Below are 19,326 nucleotides of genomic sequence, written 5' to 3'. Positions count from 1 at the left end.
GGCTGAGGGTGTCACGGTAACGGGATGACAGAAGGGGGGACACACAACCCCCCCACAGCGTGGCTGAGGGTGTCACACTGTCACAGCCACCGGGCAGGGGGTGACAAAACGGGGGACACAACCCCCCAGCGGTGTGGCTGAGGGTGTCACGGGCACGGGGCGACAGAAGGGGGGACACAACCCCCCACAGCATGGCTGAGGGTGTCACAGCCACCAGGGTGATGGAAGGCGGGGACACAACCCCCAACAGCATGGCTGAGGGTGTCACAGCCACCGGGCACGGGGTGATGGAGGGGGGACACAACCCTCAACGGCGTGGCTGAGGGTGTCACAGCCACCGGGCACGGGGTGATGGAGGGGGGACACAACCTTCAACGGCGTGGCTGAGGGTGTCACAGCCACCGGGCATGGGGTGATGGAGGGGGGACACAACCCCCCACAGTGTGGCTGAGGGTGACACAGCCATTGGGCACGGGGTGATGGAGTTGGGGACACAACCCCCAACGGCGTGGCTGAGGGTGACACAGCCATTGGGCACGGGGTGATGGAGTTGGGGACACAACCCCCAACGGCGTGGCTGAGGGTGTCACTGTGATGGAAGGGGGACACTGGGGGTCCAGGAAGCCACCACATGGGGCTCGGGGGGCGAATTCCTGGCCACCAGCCCCCCAAAAAAGGCAACGGAGGCACGGGGCGAGGCCGGGAGGGAGAGTTCAATGCGAAGTCTTTACTACAGAGCGGGTCACACGGAGGAAAAAAGCAACAGCCGGCGCTAAGAGGAGGGAGAACGAGGTTGATCCAGAGGGAAAGGTCCATCTAAGGGGAGATGGGGCTTATCTGCTGGTCCTCAGCCCTCTCGGGGACCATTTTCTCTGCTGGGAAGAGAAGCCCAGGGTGAGGAAAAGCACTTTTTTGCCATTTCAGATCGTGATCCGGCCAACGGTGGGGAGCAGAGACAGCTGGAGAGGAGCAAGGGTGCAGGAGGAGACGTCCATCCACCTTGAAAAGGAGGTGGCAGAGGAACGTTGGACAAGTTCCGAGGAGGGAGGAGGACACCAGCCTCCCACGGAGGGTGGTTTTGTCCCCCAGAGGGGGGAGCAGGAGCGTGTGTGTGTGTGTCCCCTAGTCCGTGAGGGTCAGGGGAGACCCTCAGAGCAGGGTGCACATGCCCTTGCGCTTGATCTCGAAGGTGGCCGTCAGGAGGCCCAGCTTCTGCTGGGTGTAGGGAGGGTAGCGCAGGGCGTTGAGGGCCTCCAGGCCCATGTTGCGGTGCAGGCAGCCCCGGTGGTGGCTGAAGGTGTCGAAGGTGAACTTGCCGTGGTATTTCCCCAAGCCGCTGTTCCCTGCAACACACAAGAGCAGCAGGTCCAGGCTTGCTCCTGCCCACACCCCGGCAACCACAACACGCAAGGAGAAGTTTACAGCTTTTTCTCCTGCAAATGCTGCCGCTGCTGGGCAACCAGAGGAGGTGGAGGAGCTCTTACCCTTCCCTCTGCCTCTTCCACCACCCTTCGGAAGTCCAAGTGCATCGTTTTTCCTGGCCTACATTTATCTACACAAGCTTTGCTGGGTCTACGAGGCTCCATTTCCCTCTAGAAGCCCTACGGTGCTCTCCTGTATCTACCCATGGTTAGGAGCCACCAGCACAGCCACTACGAAGGTTGCCTTCTTCCTGGAGCTCTTAAAAACTGGAGCCACATCAGCAGCACCGGTTCTCCTGATTCCTGTGGCTGGTTTAAGTTTGAGGTTGCCCATTAATAGCCCAATGACTTCACATCCCAGCTATTGGGGGAAGCTTCGGCCAAGCTCATCTCACCCCGATGACTTCAGACCCTTGACCCGACCGGGCTGTTATAAAATGGCTTCACCCGCTAATTTGAGGCAGTTTGGCTGAATCACTTCCATGAAGATAAGTTACGGTATCGGGAATCACCAAAAATTGTCCCCTGAGCCACTGTCAGGTGAGGAATTAATTGGGCTTTGCTGTCGGGGTGTCCTATTATGGCTGAATCAGTCACCAGCCCCGATGGAGATGCCGAGTGTGGGCAGCATAAAACTGAGATATTTCCCCCCGAGAATATTCTGGGGAAGAAACCAGGGAAAATGTTCCGGGGAAACATGGTCAGAGGCTTCCTGTAATTCCTCTGCTCTTCCCTGGACAATCAGAGAATAATCACAGAACTGTCTGGGTTGGAAGGGACCTTAAAGATCATCCAGTTCCACAATGGGGGGACACCTCCCACCAGAGCAGGTTGCTCCAAGCCCCGTCTAACCTGGCCTTGAACCCCTCCAGGGATGGGGCAGCCACAGCTTCTCTGGGCAACCTGGGCCAGGCTCTCACCACCCTCACAGCAAAGAACTTCTTCCCCACATCTCATCTCCATCTCCCCTCTTCCAGTGTCAAACCCTTCCCCCTCCTCCTAGGGCTCCCCTCCCTCATCAAGAGTCCCTCCCCAGCTTTCCTGGAGCCCCTTGAGGGACTGGAAGGGGCTCCGAGGTCTCCCCGGAGCCTTCTCTTCTCCAGGCTGAACCCCCCCAACTCTCTCAGCCTGTCCTCACAGCAGAGGGGCTCCAGCCCTCCCAGCATCTCCGTGGCCTCCTCTGGCCCCACTCCAACAGGTCCACATCCTTCAACACTACACCAGTGCTACACCCAGGGCTCAGGGCTGGGCAGACCTCACTCTTCACCTGAGGAAACAATCATTGTTGCCCCTGGAGAGCAGAAACCCTTCCTCTTTGCTGAGGAACCATCTCCAAGTTACCACAAGCAGGTTCTCCAGAAGTTTGTAAGTATTTTTCTCCTACTTTTTAGTCCTAAAAGGCAAAATGAAGGTACAAGCCTCGTCCTGAGTGGCGTTTAGGGCTCCTATCCAGCACCACGCTGTCAGAGGAGGAAGGTCACCTACCCAAGGAGCACAACGATGAGGATAGACCAAAGGGAGCAGCACTCGAGGAGATCCCGGCTAAGCCTGAGCCGGGCAGGAACCCAACCCTGGCACTAAATTCACTCACGGTGCCCAAGCTTTTCTCAGAAAAACCAAACTTCTCTAACTTTTAGGTGCTTGGGGGACAAACAATGGGGAGAAGGAACCTCCCAGTGCTCCACGTGTGTCCAGCAGACACAGGGCTGCAAAGCCCGAGAGCTCAGCCATGGTTCGAAGAAGCCAAGGGCTTCTGGTGGGATTCCATCTGGTGCAGAAGGATTTCCCCACAGACCACTGAGACCTCAGGACATGGGGGCTCAGGTTTGGGTGCTCCATCTCCCCTCAGAGCCTTCTTCCCCATGGTCAGCACAGCTCGGGCACTGTAGGGAGGATCACGTTGGTCCATGGGGGCAAGTAGATTGAGGGCTTTGGACCTACCGATGCCACCAAAGGGCAGCGAGGTCAACGTCACGTTCATCAGGGTGTCGTTGCCGCAGAAGCCACCGCTGCTGGTCCTCTCCAGGACCTGGTTGACCACCTGGGAGGGAAGCAGAGGAGGTAGAGGTGGTTCTGGCCCTCTGGCTCCACGGGCAGCTCTTGTGAAACATCACCCAGCTTGTCCATCACCCCAGCATGAGGACCCCCGTCATCAGGGGCTCAAAAGACCCTTCCAGCACCTGCCATGGGGGTGTCGGTGAGGTGAGCACTGACCCTGCTGCCCCATTTCCCTCATCCCCCTTGCTGGCCCATGGCTTTTGAGGGATATTCTTTGTTTAGCTTAAATAAGTAAGTTTTAATTAGAATAAATTACTTAGGATTATAATACGGCGTGATTTATGCTGCTTAGCACAAGTAGCTCTCTTTGAAGCCTTTAGGCCACAATAGAGTTAATTTTCTCAGTAATTTTCCTCACAGTGCTCTCTTTAGTCTTTTAGTATAAGAAAAATGTGGATAACACCCTCATATTTTGGTACTTTTTGCCCTAAGTCTGGGATTTTTCATTTCCCCACGTTCTGCCAGCTACTGTGGGTGCAAAAGGAGCATAAACCTGAAAATAAGGAGGCTCCAACCCTCGGCAGAGGCTGAAAATCAACGAGAAAAGAGCAGCCAACGGCCAGACCGGGCACAGAAAAAGAATCCAAGAAGGTGTTAGAAGACCCCAGACCAAAAATCACATGAACAGTGCGTGAGGGGCAGGTGTAGAGATCGCAGGGGTCTAATTGGCCAGGGATTTCTTTGTTCTAGGTCCCTCTCTTTTAGGAGGAACCAAGCCTGGGCTGTCCTTGCTGCTCTACACAATCCCAGACTGGCAGGGGTTGGAAGGGACCTCTGGAGAACATTTAGTCCTGCCAAAGCATGTTCACCTTGAGCAGGATGGACGGGAACACATCCAGGCACAGACTGAATATCTCCAGAGAAGGTACCTTTCGATTAAATTACTTATTTTTATAAAATCTGATGCCTGAGACACTGCTGGGGAAAACCTAGGGTCCAGCCTGAAGAAGGAGAGAGCTCCAAGAGTAACTGGGTGTGTGTGAGGAGTCAAAAGGGGCACCTATCAGCTCAGGGGAGTCACCTTCTGCAAGGGAACCCTGGTCCTGGCAGTGACAGAGTTGTGTGGCATCTATGTGACCCCTCAGATGGGGTGTGAATGCCCCATCAGCATCTCCTCCTCGAAGGAGGGACGGCACGCACCTTGCTGTCACAGGAGAAGGCGTAGATGGCCAAGGGCCGTGGCCGGGCGTTGATAAAGTCAATGGCTTCATCCATGTTGGCCACAACAACGATGGGCAGGATGGGGCCGAAGATCTCCTCCTGCATGGCAGGATCGCAGGGCAGCACGTCTGCCAGCACCGTGGGAGCTGCCAAGAGGGGATATAGAATCATCACAGAATGGTTTGGGTTGGAAAGAACCTTAAAGATTATCCAGTGCCACCCCCTGCCCTGGGCAGGGACACCTCCCACCACACCAGGCTGCTCAACAAAGCTCCCTCCAACCTGGCCTTGAACCCCTCCAGGGATGGGGCAGCCACAGCTTCTCTGGGCAACCTGGGCCAGGCTCTCACCACCCTCACAGCAAAGAACTTCTTCCCCACATCTCATCTCAATTTCCCCTCTTTCAGTGTCAAACCCTTCCCCCTCCTCCTAGGGCTCCCCTCCCTCATCCAGAGTCCCTCCCCAGCTTTCCTGGAGCCCCTTGAGGGACTGGAAGGGACTCAAAGGTCTCCCCGGAGCCTTCTCTTCTCCAGGCTGAACCACCCCAACAATCTCAGCCTGTCCTCCCAGCAGAGGGGCTCCAGCCCTCCCAGCATCTCCGTGGCCTCCTCTGGCCCCGCTCCAACAGCTCCATGTCCCTCTGATGTCCCCAGAGCTGGAAGCAGCACTGCAGGGGGGTCTCCCTAGAGCGGAGCAGAGGGGCACAATCCCCCCCTTGCCCTGTTTGCCACGCTGCTGGGGATGCAGCCCAGGGCGTGGGTGGCTTTCTGGGCTGCCAGTGCACATATGGCAAGGGATCACCCGTTGCATGGACATGGGTGGTTCCACAACCCCCCCAGACCCCGTCCCCTCACCAATGTAACGCTCCTTCTCGTCCGTCTGTCCCCCGATGGCCACGCGCCCGCTGCACAGCAGCGCCCGGATGCGGCGGAACTGCTTGTCCCCCACGATGCGGCCGAAGTCGGGGGATTCCCGAGGGTTGGAACCAAAAAACTCGGTGATGGCCTCACGCAGGGCGGGCATCAACTTCTCCTGCATCTCCACGCTGCAGAGGATGTAGTCGGGGGCGATGCAGGTCTGTCCCGCGTTGAAGAAGCGTCCCCAGGCCACCCGCCGGGCCACATTCTGCACGTCGCAGGTGTCAGACACGTAGCAGGGGTTCTTGCCCCCCAGCTCCAGCGTCACTGGCGTGAGGTGTTTGGCAGCGGCCGTCATGATGATCCTCCCCACGGAGGGGCTGCCTGTGGGGCAGGAAAAGATGGATCACAGTGAGGATCCCACCAGCCACAGCTCTGGGATGCGGCACCCTGGGGAGCCAGGTCTGGGGGAAATGCACTAAATCCCACCAGATGCTCGGACATGGACACCATGGATTCTCCAACAGATTCTGACACCAGATCCCCAGCCCAAACCCTGGGGGTCCCTGAAGGATTCAAGGGGTCCTGCTTGCAGGCAGCTGCCCATCATCTCATGTTGGGTAAGTGTGGAATAATTCCTAAAATATAATTTTTATTAAAAATATATAGCATTGTTCACACATTAAGGAAAGGTATAAAATGGAAACGTTTCCAGGGTGGAACACAGCAGCAGCTGGTATGCGAGGAATCCACTACATCTATGAGTCCCTGAACAACATTCCTTGCAAAAGCACCACGGAGGATGGAGTGGAATGAAGATTCCACGGCCAAGCTCTGTGATTACACAGCAGAATGGGAACAGGATGATCCTATGGAAGTGATAAGCGGCATGCTTGCTACCCTGAGCCAACAGTCTGTCAAATTTTGATGAAATGCTGTCCTTTGTGCAACCTTTGCTCGTTATAATGTCATTATAATACCAAAACACACCTCCAGCCCGAAGGCTGCCCGCCTCCGAGGTGCCACCGCTCCTCCTTGAGTCTGCGCCCTGAATTTTTCGTAAACTCTACCTTTAAATGCGAGGCGAGAGAATTTTACATCAAACATAATAAAGGTATTTATGACTAGAGTCACTCAAACTCCACCTTGAAGGTAGAAAATAATATAAAAATAACCCGAGAAAGGGGGGATGTTAGGGAAGACACCATCGGGAATAAGTCAGGGAGGACCCCATCAGAGACTGCCTCTGAATCCCGGGACCAGTCGAGGGGCTGAGCCTTTCTTCCCCCCCCATAGGGACGCCTGTGGGTCAGACTTAAGACTATACCGAGTGCTTCCTCGGGGAATTTAGAAATCTCTCTAGAGTGTTACATTCATAGCCAGGCTGTATTGTTTGGAACTTTGTCACGCGCTTTGTACCATTAACAATATTTTTTTTTACTTGCGCTTGCTTTGCAGACAGTATATTTATCACCAGCAAACCATAAGAACCTTTATATCTGTTGCTTAAATAAACTGCACACTTAAGTAGCTAGCCGTTTTGGTTTCTCACTGAACGCGACCAGACACTAAAGTGTGGCCGTGCTAGTTCGTGAGCACGACTAGACTGAAGGCGCAGTCCACTATTAGTGTATCCAGAATCGTGGTAGTTTAATATATTAAACGCGACTGGGCTGATAGTGGTGAATTGGGCATCGCTCAGAATTTAAACCCAGCCGCCCCCAGCCTCCCACCTCGGTGAGGAGCGTTAGAACGCAAGGGGGTTTATTTTCTGCCAAAACTATTTTGCCTCTTCACGCAACAGGTGAGCCACAGTGGGATCTCCAGGAGGAATCCCCCTTCCTCATTCCACAAACACCAGATAGGGTTCTGCTCTGGCCCAGGGGACATACCAGTGAAGAAGATGTAGTCGAATTTGTTCTCCAGCAGCCTGGTGGTCTCCTGTACGCCGGCAGTCACCACGGCAAAGCAGTCCTGCAAGATAAGAGGAAGGGTTCCCCACCGTCAGCATCTCCCCGGGTCATTCTGTCCCTGTCCCCACCAGCAGGATCCCGGGCTGCCAGGTGCGTGGACACCACGGAGGAAGGAGGAACAGCAGCATCTGAGACTGGGGATGGTGTAGGGATGGTGTGGGCAAGGTAGGGTTGGGGACACCACAGCTGTGGGACCGGGACAAGGAGAGCTTCTTACATTGTCCAGGTAGCAGCTCAGCATTTCAGCAACAAGTCTCTCAGTGTGTTTTGTCGTCTCCGAGGGTTTGACAACGACACAGTTACCTGGGGTGAGATGGACAGGACGTCAGAGCAGTGACACGGTGACAGCCAGCCCTTCTGGCAGCCCAGCCTGGGGACAAGACCCCCGGCCAGACCCCCTCACCCCACTGCTGGGGCCAGGGGACAGGTTGGGCTCACCGGCCGCGATGGCCCCGATGAGGGGCACCAGGAAGAGGTGGATGGGGTAGTTCCAGGGCGCGATGATGAGCACCACCCCGTAGGGGTCCTTGCGGATGAAGGCCGAGTCCAGCTGCGTCACCTGTGAGAAAAGCCACGATCTCAGTGACATTCCCACCACCTCCTGCCTCTGCGCAGCTCCTCGGCCCACCCCGCCCCTTCCTCTCCCCCTCTTCCCTCCTCAGGTCAAGCCAGAGCTTCTGCCTTTACCAGGTTCTTGTCCACGTGCTCATCCTTCATCCAGTGGGACAGGTTGTTCAGGGTGTCGTTGAGCTCATTCTTGCAGAGGAGGATCTCGGTGAAGTAAGCCTCGAAGGATGGCTGGGGACAGACGACACATAAGCGTCACCCCAACACCGACCCCCTCACCCCCTTCCACAGGAGACATCTCCCCCCCTCTTCCTCCTATGAAGAGCTATTAAGTAGAAGCTCTTAAGCAGAAGTTGCCGCCACCTCCTGCAACCCCCCTGGGAATATCACAGTCCCCCAAATTTTATGAAAATAGGTGTTTGGCCAGAGGAAAAAAAAACAATATTTAACATTTTCACATTATTTAACAGTTTTCTGAGCTCAGCATCTGGAGAGTGCTCACCTGGCAACAGAGCCCTGAGCCATGGGGGGACCAAGAAATGTCACCAGAGCTCCAGAAAAGCTGGTACCAGTGTCAGAGGCAGCTCCGCGCCACTGAACTGGGATGGGCCAGTGCTCTTGGGCTCAGGAGCTGGAAGCAAAGCCCCCAGTTCCCCCCCCCGCAGCCCCTGCACCAAAGCCGAACTTAAAACCTTGCTTTTTTCAAAGAGAAATGGGAAGAAGAGCAAGGGCTTCATTAAACACCTCGTGATGGAGCTCGGCTGAGCCACACCAGGCTCCCGTCCCAGGCAGAACCACCCCCCCGGAGCTCGGGGAAGGAAAGGCAGGTTGGGTGAGATGCCCCATCGCGGAATTAAACAAACCCAGCAGGTTCCTCCAAGATAATCTGTCCCAACAGGCAGTGACTAAATGGTGATGGACAGTGACTCGGGAGCGGTGACAGGACGTCACAGCCAGGATGGCAGGGGCTACCGAGGCATTTGCTGCGGGCAGTGGGCCCTCTCTGCAGCCGTAACCACAGCCCTGAAGCCCAGCTCAGGACCATTCTCGCAGGAGAAGCGTGAAGACCCCAGAAGATGACACCTGACACCCTCCACTGCAACATCCTTTGGACTCCTCCAACCCAAGAGCATCCCTGGGTAGGAGCCTTCCTCCACGGCTGCAGCAAAACACCACATTGGGCTTAGGAAAGTTTGGTTGCTGAGCCCCACGTGGCAACCTCTGGTGCCCCACCACCACCAAAGCCCCTCTTCAAGAGACTTTCAGGTCTCCAGCGCCGCTCAAGCTGGGACATCAGATGTTGGATGAAGCAACGGGGCCGCTCTCACCCTGGGCTGACAGTTGAATCACAAGGAGGATGAGGAAATTGCCGGTGAAGATGAGGTCATTAAAGGGTATTGATGGGACACGACGTTTAGAAGATGGGACATTAAGTCTGAGGTCACCCAAGAGAAACCGGCATCCTTGGAGGTGAGGTACCCACCTCAGATACGTAAGACCAGATGAATTGTCCATGGAGCTATGAAGGCCCAGCTGCATAACAAGCGCATTACTAGACAACCGGCCCTAATTACATACAATTAGCAGCGATGAAGGACGCACTTGGAGTTCTGATGCCTATCAAGGCCTGGCTGAAGGAGAAGGCCCTTGCCTCAAATAAACAAGGCAATTACAAGCCTGGGGAGATGTCAGGATGTTGAAATCCATGTCCGAGGGCACGGCCACTGCGCTGATACACCCCCAGACACAAATCCTTTGGGTCTGAGCTCTACCACTATCAGTTAAGACCAATTAGGCTGCAATCAAGACAAGCCATCCCTCCAAAAAGGTGTCCTAATGACATGTGACAAGGCGTCTGGTGGCCTGTCGGGGTGCAGCACACATCAGGAAGGGGAAAAAAAGGGAGAAAAAGGTCCTGAAGCAACAGGGAGAGAAAAGACGAGCTGAGACAGCTCGACGCAGCCACAGCGAGGATGCTCCTGCTTCCTCAACAGACCATCCGGGAGCTCCAGAGGTGCTGCAACACCCAGAGCCACATCCAGGTCCCCACCTCTGCCAGCAAAACCAGTCCCTGGGAGGCCAGCGAGCTGCCCTGAGTAGCCCAGGGAGGAATGTGCAAGGCCAGCATGTTGCACAATGCCAGTAATCTCAGGTGCCACCGCGTTGGCGAGGAGCACGCCAGGACAGCACCCTCTGCAGAGGTCACAGGAAGCCACTGGGGACTCGATGTGTGGGGTGGGGGCGTGGAGGGTGAAGCTCAGGAATGCTGGGGTTCCCACCTCACAGCAGTCAACGGGGGCTTTGCCATGACTAATCCAGGCTGTGGAGAGCTCTGCAGGGACCCAGCATGTATGGGTGCTCCACACAAGCCCTGGAGAACATCAAGGGGGGTACAGGACGACGAGGGGACCCCCAGAGCCCCACACCTGCACCCAGGAGGATGGAAGACCCAGACAAGGAGGTACGCAGAGCCCCGGTGGCCAGCACCCAGCCCCACTTCTCACCTTGCCCATGTCCAAGGCTGTGGCCTCCAGGATCTCCTGCTTCTTCTCGTCCAAGAAGCGTCCCAGGGCTTCCAGTTGGGCCACACGGTATTCCATGGGTCGCGTCTTCCCCGAGAGCCAGGTTGCCCGCAGGTGGTTCACCAGCCCCGCATAGGGATTCCCACTACAGGGATGGGGACATCAGAGGGATCCCAACCCCATCCCAACTCCTTGTGCTCCCGTTGAGGAGCTCCACATGCCCCCAGCTCCACTTCACCCCAGCCCAGCGTCAAACTGGAGCCCCAGAGTCCCTGGAGAGAGAGCAGGGAGCCTGGACACCTGGGTCTTTCCCCTGATGATGGGAGCAAGGGCTCCTTGTGCCCCCTACACCTCCCTTGTCTCCTCCCTTGGGCCACGCTGGGGTGTGGTGACCCATGGACCCCAAAACATCTCCCCCAGCATCCCTCATCAGCACCAACCCAGGGACCCCAGCCCTGTCCCCTGCCCACCCCAAGCACCCCAAGTCTCCCCTTGGCCCCCAGCCCCACATCCCCAGCCCCTCGCTCTCACCCCACAGTGCTGCAGATCACTGGCCCCTTCCCGATATTCCCGCTGCTCCCGCTGCCTGCGCTGCACCCGGCGGCTTTCCCGGCGTCGCTGGGCACCGGGCTACACTTGCCGTAGCCCGGGGGCTGTTGCCCGGGGGGCTCGAGGGGCTGCTGCATGGCAAGCTGTGGGAAGGAGCTGCCGGTCTCCTCGGAGAGCGTGGTGGCCCTGGGGAGGGACACGGGGTGGGTTATGTTGGAGCTAGAAGTGCCGGAGATGCTGGGAGGAGTCACCCCGCAGCGAGACACCCATGCCCCGAGCTGGCCAGGGTGGCTTGGAGGGTGGCTCGGAGCTCGGGGCTGTCCTGGCCACAGGGTGACTCAGCCCAGCCGCGGCTGCCGGAGGCTCCGGTGCAGCCGGCGGGGGATGCCTGGGATTCCCAGACCCGGGATGGCCACCAGCCTCCAGCCATGGACGTGCCTGGGCTGCCCTGACAAGGGGTCACCCCACGGGGACCTCAGGGACCCCGGTGTGGGGCAGCATCCCGGGCTGACTCCTGGGGACCCCAGTGTGGGGCAGCATCCCAGACTGATCCCTCGGAATCCCCAGGGACTCCAGTGTGGGGCAGCATCCCAGGTTGCCCCATGGGGATCCCTAGGGACCCCACTGTGGGGCAGCATCCTGGGCTGACCCATGGGGATCCCCAGTGACCCCACTGTGGGGCAGCATCCCAGGCTGACCCCTCAGAATCCCCAGGGTCTCCAGTGTGGGGCAGCATCCCAGGTTGCCCCATGGGGATCCCCAGTGACCCCACTGTGGGGCAGCATCCCATGCTGACCCCTCGGAATCCCCAAGGACCCCAGTGTGGGGCAAGCATCCCGGGCTGCCCCATGGGGATCTCCCAAGACCCTGATGTGGGGCAGCATCCCAGGCTGACCGATGGGGATCCCCAGGGACCCCGGTGTGGGGCAGCATCCTGGACTGATCCCTCAGAAACCCCAGGAACCCCAGTGTGGGACAGCATCCCGGGCTTACCCCTGGGGATCCCCAAAGATCCTGGTGTGGGGCAGCATTCCCACATCAGCATCCCCACATCTGCCCCCCCTGCCCCTCTCCATGCCCAATGCACCCACCCTTCTTGGAGAGAACCCACCCAGTGGGGTGTCCAGTGCCCCACAGCCTCCACCTGCATGGGGCCACAGAAGGCCAGCTGTGGGGCTGTGCATGGGGGGTCCAGTCCCTGGGGCCCCAAGGTGCCTACCTGGGGGGCTGAGCGGTGGCCACAGGAGCACGAGGCCGGGCTGGCACTGCCGAGGTCCAGGGTGCCCCTCCTAAATGCTGTGGGGCCGGTGGCCGGGCCCCATGGCCAGGGGCGGGCAGGATTGTGCCCCGCCTCCATGGGGCTGGCAGTGGGGAGATAGCACCCCGCCTCCGTGGGGCTGGCAGTGGGGACAAGACCTGGGATGGGATGGGATGGGACCGGACCTCCTCTATGGGAACTCCCGTGGCCACCAAACCACCACCATGAACCTTGACCCACAGGGACACCATAGACACCCCTCACCCTGCTCCCTTGGGCCACCCTGACCCATGGAGACCCCATAGACACCCCTCACCCTGCTCCCTTGGGCCACCCTGACCCATGGAGACCCCATAGACACCCCTCACTCTGCTCCCTTGGGCCACCCTGACCTATGGAGACCCCACAGACACCCCTCACTCTGCTCTCTTGTGCCACCCTGACCTATGGGGACCCCACAGACACCCCTCACCCTGCTCTCTTGTGCCACCCTGACCCATGGGGACCCCACAGACACCCCCAATGGACCTGCCTGTCCATAAGGCTGCCCAGTCCCATCCCAGTACCGGCCGACTGAGCCTCCCAGTTCAGCCCGTGCCTAGCCCTCCCCGCCAGCACCGGTTCCTCCCGCCCGGCACCGCAGCCCGACGCCAGCTCCCCGCACCCCTGCTCCTAATTACCCCACTTCGTAAACAGGAAGGGCAGCAGCCCTGCCCCACACACCCCACGGCCACGCTCCCTGGGGACCCACAGCAGCCCCCCAGGGAAGAGGGAATGGTTTCATCCCCCCCGGGAGCACCCCAAATTGGCACCGTGACCTTGGCCATGATGCCCGGGGCAGCCCCAGGAGCCATCCCCGGCTTCGAGGGGGGACACAGCTGTCCCCAAGCAGCCCCTGCCTCCATGGAGGATGTCACACGTCCCCCGGAGAGACCCACAAGGGGTCTCAGGTACCCTTTCAAGGGACACCAGTACCCAGAGCGGGCTCGTGGGGGTGTACTGGGGTCCCCCACCCCAATTTGGGACGTGCCCGAGGGGGGAGATGCTCCACACAGCCCCTGGGGATGGAGAAAACCAGGGGAGCAGCTCTCCATCAGCATCCCCGGAGGTGACTGCAGACCTGGGGGGGCCAAAATCGTACCCAGGAAGGGGACACACCCCGGGGGGGGGGGGTCACACCCACCCCACCTCACTGCCCACCGTTGCTCAAGTTGAGGGCTACGGACCCGCACCCCCAGGAAGGACCCTTTGCCCCCGGCACCCCGGGGTGAGGGGGGGCTTTTGGGGTGGGTGTTGCTCCCTGACATGCTGCACCACTGCCCATGGCCCTTCCTGGGGGTGTCCTCTGCCATGTCACCCCCTATCCCATGGCCTCGGCACCCTCCCCACGTGGTGTTCCTCCACCGCATCTCAAGAATCCCCCGCTACCGGCTGGGCCAGATCCTGCCCCACTTCCCCCCCCCCCACCCCACCCTGCCCCGGGGCACCGGCACCCTACGGCCACGGGCACCCCAGCATCACCACGTGCCTGGCCCCGGATTTTCGGTGACACAGGGAGATGCGTATGCCCTGTCACCACCCCACCCCCCCGCCCCAAACCAGCCCCACCACCCCCCAAACCAGGGTGTCCCCCCCCGCCTGGGCCTGGGAAGGGGAAGCGAGAGTGGCAGGGCCCTGGGGAGGGCGAGCACCCAGCGCCACCGGCCACCCTGAGCACCCACGGCAGGGCCTGGTGGGTGGGCTGGGGGGGGGACACAGGGGGGCTCGGGAGTGGAGTGGGGGCTGTGCAGGTTGGGGGGTGTTGTGCAAGGACGGGGTGCAATAGGGGCTGTGCGGGGGGGTCAGGGTGCTAGGAGGGGGGGATATGTGCAACGGGTGCTGGGGGGGTCAGGGTGCTGGGGGGGAGATGCAATGGGTGCTGTGCAGGGGGGTCAGGATGCTGGGGAGGGGTCAGGGTGCTGTAGGGGAGATGCAATGGGTGCTCTGCGGGGGGGGGCTTAGAGTACTGGAGAAGGGGGGGGAATGCGTGCAATGGGTGCTGGGGGGGTCAGGGTGCTGGGGGGGAGATGCAATGGGTGCTGTGCAGGGGGGTCAAGATGCTGGGGGGGTCATGGTGCTGGGCAGTTGCAATGGGTGCTGGGGGAAGGGGTCAGACTGCTGTGGGGGAGATACAATGGGTGTTATGCCGGGGGGGGGGGTCAGCGTGCTGTGGGGGGGCCATGGTGCTGGGCAGTTGCAATGGGTGCTGGGGGGGGTGTGTGTCACGGTGCTGGGGGGGAATGTGTGCAATGGGTGCTGGGGGGGTCAGGGGGCTGTGGGGGAGATGCAATGGGTGTTACGCGGGGGGGGGGGTCATGGTGCTGGGGGGGTCATGGTGCTGGGCAGTTGCAATGGGTGCTGGGGGGGGGGGGGGTCAGAGTGGATGGGTGCTGTTCGCGGGAGGAAGGGGTCAGGGTGCTGAGGACGGGTGCGGATAGGGGGCATTGGGGGTGCGGGGTCCCGGGGGGGGGTGCGGGAGCGGCCCCTTTAACCGCCCCCGTCCCGCCCGCCCCATTCCGAAAGAGGAAGCGGCGTCCGCCCCGCCCCGGGCCGGCCAGCGCGGCTCCGGTACCGGGGGGCACCGGGCTGGGGGTCCTGGGTGCAGAACACATGGGTGAGGGTCTCGGGGTGCAGGACACAGGGGTGCAGGATCTGGGGGTGCTGGGTGCAAGGGTTCAAGGGCTGGGGGGGGCAGGACATGACTGAAGGATTTGGGGGGTGCTGGATGCAGGAGTGCACAGTTTGGGGGGGCTGGAGTGGGGGTGCTGGGCGCAGAGGTGCAGAGCACATTGGTGCAAGGTTTTGGGGGTGCTGGGTGTAGGTGTTCAAGGGCTGGGGGTACAGGGTCTGGGGGTGCTGGCTGCAGAGCACGTGGGTGCAAGGGTTGGGGGTGCTGGGTGCAGGGATGCACGGGCTGGGGGTGCAGGACACGGGTGCAGGGTCTGGGGGTGCAGGACACAGGGGTGCAGCTCTGGGGGTCCACGACACACAGGTGCAAGGCTTGGGGGTCCCAACAGGGTGTCCCCCCCCCAACACCATCCAGCTCCCCCCTCCCTGCAGAGGCAGCAATGGAGAAAGACCCCAGCTGCCACCAGGATGTGGCCAAGACGGTGGCGTGTGACGGTGCCACCGAGGGGACAGAGACACAGGTGAGGCCAGGGGGGCACCCATGGCGGGGGGCCAGGCTCGCGGTGGCCATCCCCAGGGCTCTGACAGCCGGTGTCACCCGCAGCTGGACGACTTTGTGGGTGCTCACCCTGACTACAACGAGGAAGAGGAGGAGAAGAAGTATTTCCGCCGCAAGCGCCTCGGAGTGGTCAAGAACGTGGTGGCCGCCAGCCTGGCCGGCATGCTCACCTACGGCGTCTACCTGGGTACGGCCCCCTCCCCTCCCTGGAGACCCCCCCCCCCCATCGGGGTCTGGGGGGAGCTCAGGATGGGGGGTGACCCACCCTGGACCACCCCCCGCCCCGGCCCGCCCCAGGCCTGCTGCAGATGCAGCTGATCCTCCACTACGACGAGACCTACCGGGAGGTGAAATACAGCAACATCCAGCTGGAGGACATCGACCGCAAGGTGTTGATGGGCATCAACGTCACCCCCGTGGCGGCGCTGCTCTACACCCCCGTCCTCATCAGGTAGGGCGCCTGCCCGAGCTCCCCGGCCATGCCGGGCTGCCCCACGCTTCCCCCTCCTCTTCCTCCCTACCGGCAGGTTTTTCGGCACCAAGTGGGCCATGTTCCTGGCGGTGGGGATCTACGCCCTCTTCGTCTCCAGCAACTACTGGGAGCGCTACTACACGCTGGTGCCCTCTGCTGTGGCCATCGGGGTGGCCATCGTGCCCCTCTGGGCTTCCATGGGCAACTACATCACACGGTAGGCAGCGGCGGGGAGCGGGTGGTGGCGGGGGGGGTGGTTCCGGGTCAGGGGGGGTGCCAGCTGACGCGTGGTGCCACGCAGGATGGCCCAGAAGTACTACGAGTACGTCAACTTCACGGAGGAGCACGTGCAGGAGCAGAAGCGGGCGCCGCGGGGGGCCTGCAACGCCTACATCGTCATCTTCCAGACCATCTTCTACACCTGCTTCCACGTGAGCGCCGGTGGGACGCGTGGCAGGGGCAGGGGGACGCACTGGACAGCCCTGAGTGTCCCCCTGTTCTACCTCTTGCAGCTGAGCTTCGTCTGCGCCCAGATGCCCATGCTCTTCTTCCTCAACAACTACCTCTACCAGCTCAACCACACGCTCGCCGGGGTGAAGCACTGCGGTGAGCGCGCGGCGGCGGGACGGCACCGCGGGGCGGTGGCACGGGGACCTCCCCGGCTGGGGCTGAGCCACAGCGTGTGTCCCCCCACCCGGCAGGGACCCTGAGTCACGGCACGTTGCCTGGCTTCAACACCACGGTGCTGCAGAGCCTGCCCCGCAGCGTCAACCTCATCATCGTGGAGAGCGCCCTGATGGCGGCCGCCTTCCTTGCCATGCTGATGGTGAGCGCCAGGGCGGGCAGGGGACAGGCTGGGACACCTGCTGGTGGCTCACCCACGGCTGTGTGGCAGGTCCTGGTGCTCTGCGGCTCAGCGTATCGGCCCACGGAGGAGATCGACCTGCGCAGCATCGGCTGGGGGAACATCTTCCAGCTGCCCTTCAAGCACATGCGGGATTACCGCCTGCGCCATCTTTTCCCCTTGTTCATCTACAGCGGCTTCGAGGTGCTCTTCGTCTGCACCGGCTTCTCCCTGGTAGGGCCTGGGGACAGGGCGGGGGGTGACAGAGCAGGGACAGCCCCAGCCAGGTGATCCTGAGCCCGTCCTCGCTGCAGAACTACGGCGTGTGTGCCCTGGGGCTGGAGAAGCTGGCGTACCTCCTCATGGCCTACGGCTTGTCCGCCTCGGCCTGTTCCAGCCTGGCTCTCTGCATGCTGCGCCTGCGGCGGCAGGTCCCGCTGCTGGCCGGAGCCATCGTCCACGCCGCTCTCCTGGTGACTCTCTTCTGCTGGGCACCCGAGCCCCGGTACCTGCTGCAGGCACCTCTGCTCTACGCCATAGCCGTGCTCTGGGGCATGGGGAGCGCCCTCAACAAAACCAGCATTAGCAGTGAGTACCGGGAAGGTCCCCGCGACAGCCTCTCTTGTCCCTTGGCACAGCCAGGTTGTCCCCACCACCTCGACGCATCCTCTCCTCGTGTCCCCTGGCGCCTCAACCTGGTGGTCCCCAGCTCCTTGGAGGCGCTGACAAGGGGCAGGACAGACCCACCGCGGCTGGGTCCTGCTAACGGTGGCCCAAGAGGGGACAGCGGCACGGGAAGGGGATGCTGACAGCCGGTCTCCTCCGGCACAGTCCTCCTGGGCATGTTGTACGAGGACAAGGAGCGCCAAGACTTCGTCTTCACCATCTACCACTGGTGGCAGGCCCTGGCGATCTTCACCGTCTACCTGTGGTCGGGGCTGCCCATGAAGGTAAGAGGGGCTGGGGCCGTCCCCGCAGCGTCCCCCAGCTGGCTCCATCACCTTGCAGTGGGGGCAGGGGGGGCCTGTGGGGCTGAGGGAGGGGGTGGCAGCCCCACACCAATCCCCTGCTTTGCCCTCCTGCAGGCCAAACTCTCCATCATGCTCCTGACGCTGGTGGTGGCGATGGGGGCCTACCTCTGGATGGAGCGCAAGCTGGCGCAGCACGTGGCGTACCGCCTGCCCCGCATCCCCCGCCCGCGCCACAGGATGCGGGGCTACCGCTACTTGGAGGAGGACGACTCGGATGAGACCGGCTCGGAGGGTGATGGCGGCAGCAGCAACAACAACAAGGATGAGCATCCGGTGGACTCCGCCAGCAGGGATGATGACCTGCCAAGAGATGATGGGGACCAGCTGGGTTAGAGACAGCTTGTCCCCACTGCCATGGTGCCCCCCCTCCACCACCCGGGGCTCTCTGAACCTGAGGGGGTGTCCAAAGCCCTCCCTGGAGCTGCCCAAACCCCCAAAACAGGCCCAAAATTCCAGGGATCCCAAGCAGGCCTGCAGACCCCCAGGCAGGTCCACAGCCCCCCCCAGGCCAGGCCTGCAGACCCCCAGGCAGGTCCACAGCCCCCCCAGGCAGGTCTGCAACCCCCCCCCCAGGTAAGCCCACAGACCCCCAGCCCCTCAGAACAGGTCTGCAGAACCACAGCTCCCCAGGACAGATGCACAGAACCCCCCAAGGCAGACCCACAGCCCCTCAGAACAGGCCTAGAGAGCACAGAACCCCCCGAGGCAGGCCCGCAGCCCCAGACAGACCCACAGCCCCTCAGGACAGGCCTGCAGACCCCCCAAGGCAGACTCACAGCCCCCCAGGACAGGCCTAGAGGCCACAGAACCCCCCGAGGCAGGCCTGCAGCCCCAAACAGTCCCACAGCCCCTCAGGGCAGACTCACAGCCCCTCAGGACAGGCCTGCAGGCCACAACCTCCCCCCATAGCAGGCCTGCAGCCCCAGACAGACCCACAGCCCCTCAGGACAGGCCTGCAGTCCCCAGGTAGGCTCACATCCTCTCAGGCCAGGCCCACACCCCCCCCAGGTAAGCCCACGGACCCCCACCACCCCTCGAGATACCCCACCCAAGCCGGCCGGGCCCCCCTTTTGCTCCCTTACGTCTCAATAAAAGCTCTCACACACACACCTCCGCGCCCAGTGCCGCCGTACTCCGCCTTCGCGTCGTCGCGGCCTCGCCGCCTTCCATGAGGGGAAGCGGGCACCAGCGCCCACCCTGGGAGGGGGTGCGCGGGGACTACAACTCCCGGCGTGCACCGCTGTTCAGCGGTGCACGCCGGGAGTTGTAGTCCCCGCGCACCCCCTCCCACCACCCCCGGGGGTGGGCGCTGCCCCGCCTCCCTCCGCGGACTACCTTACCCATAGTACTCCGCGCCCAAGCGGCCGCGCGGTCACGCGGTGGGGGG

General features: G+C 61.2%; 3 protein-coding genes across 3 annotated transcripts in view; 1 reads left to right on the top strand and 2 right to left on the bottom strand.

Moving 5' to 3' along the window:
- Positions 1–705: 705 nt before the first annotated feature.
- Positions 706–12,465, bottom strand: LOC141465658 (aldehyde dehydrogenase family 3 member B1-like). Its single transcript, XM_074149214.1, is given in 12 exon segments — positions 706–1,343; positions 3,363–3,462; positions 4,620–4,786; positions 5,495–5,881; positions 7,390–7,471; positions 7,688–7,773; positions 7,909–8,029; positions 8,158–8,268; positions 10,542–10,704; positions 11,091–11,275; positions 11,277–11,294; positions 12,328–12,465. Coding segments are annotated over 12 exon segments (1,752 nt in total). The 3' UTR covers positions 706–1,149.
- A 3,006-nt stretch (positions 12,466–15,471) lies between these two features.
- On the top strand, positions 15,472–19,047 carry UNC93B1 (unc-93 homolog B1, TLR signaling regulator). Its single transcript, XM_074149215.1, has 11 exons — positions 15,472–15,554; positions 15,638–15,779; positions 15,890–16,043; positions 16,120–16,281; positions 16,366–16,495; positions 16,577–16,670; positions 16,766–16,890; positions 16,960–17,142; positions 17,223–17,496; positions 17,740–17,858; positions 17,994–19,047. Exons 1-11 carry the CDS (start codon positions 15,474–15,476, stop codon positions 18,270–18,272), a joined length of 1,743 nt encoding a protein of 580 aa, XP_074005316.1. The 5' UTR covers positions 15,472–15,473; the 3' UTR covers positions 18,273–19,047.
- CHURC1 (churchill domain containing 1) overlaps positions 19,018–19,326 on the bottom strand; it is a 914-nt gene continuing 605 nt past the window's right edge. Inside the window, exon 3 of the mRNA XM_074148676.1 lies at positions 19,018–19,136. Within this exon, the coding sequence (XP_074004777.1) occupies positions 19,018–19,136 (119 nt within the window). The remainder of the gene's footprint in view (positions 19,137–19,326) is intronic.

This window comes from Numenius arquata, chromosome 6 (genome assembly GCF_964106895.1).
Source record: "Numenius arquata chromosome 6, bNumArq3.hap1.1, whole genome shotgun sequence".
Taxonomy (NCBI): Eukaryota; Metazoa; Chordata; class Aves; order Charadriiformes; family Scolopacidae; genus Numenius; species Numenius arquata.
This window is presented reverse-complemented; position numbering and strand designations above follow the sequence as displayed.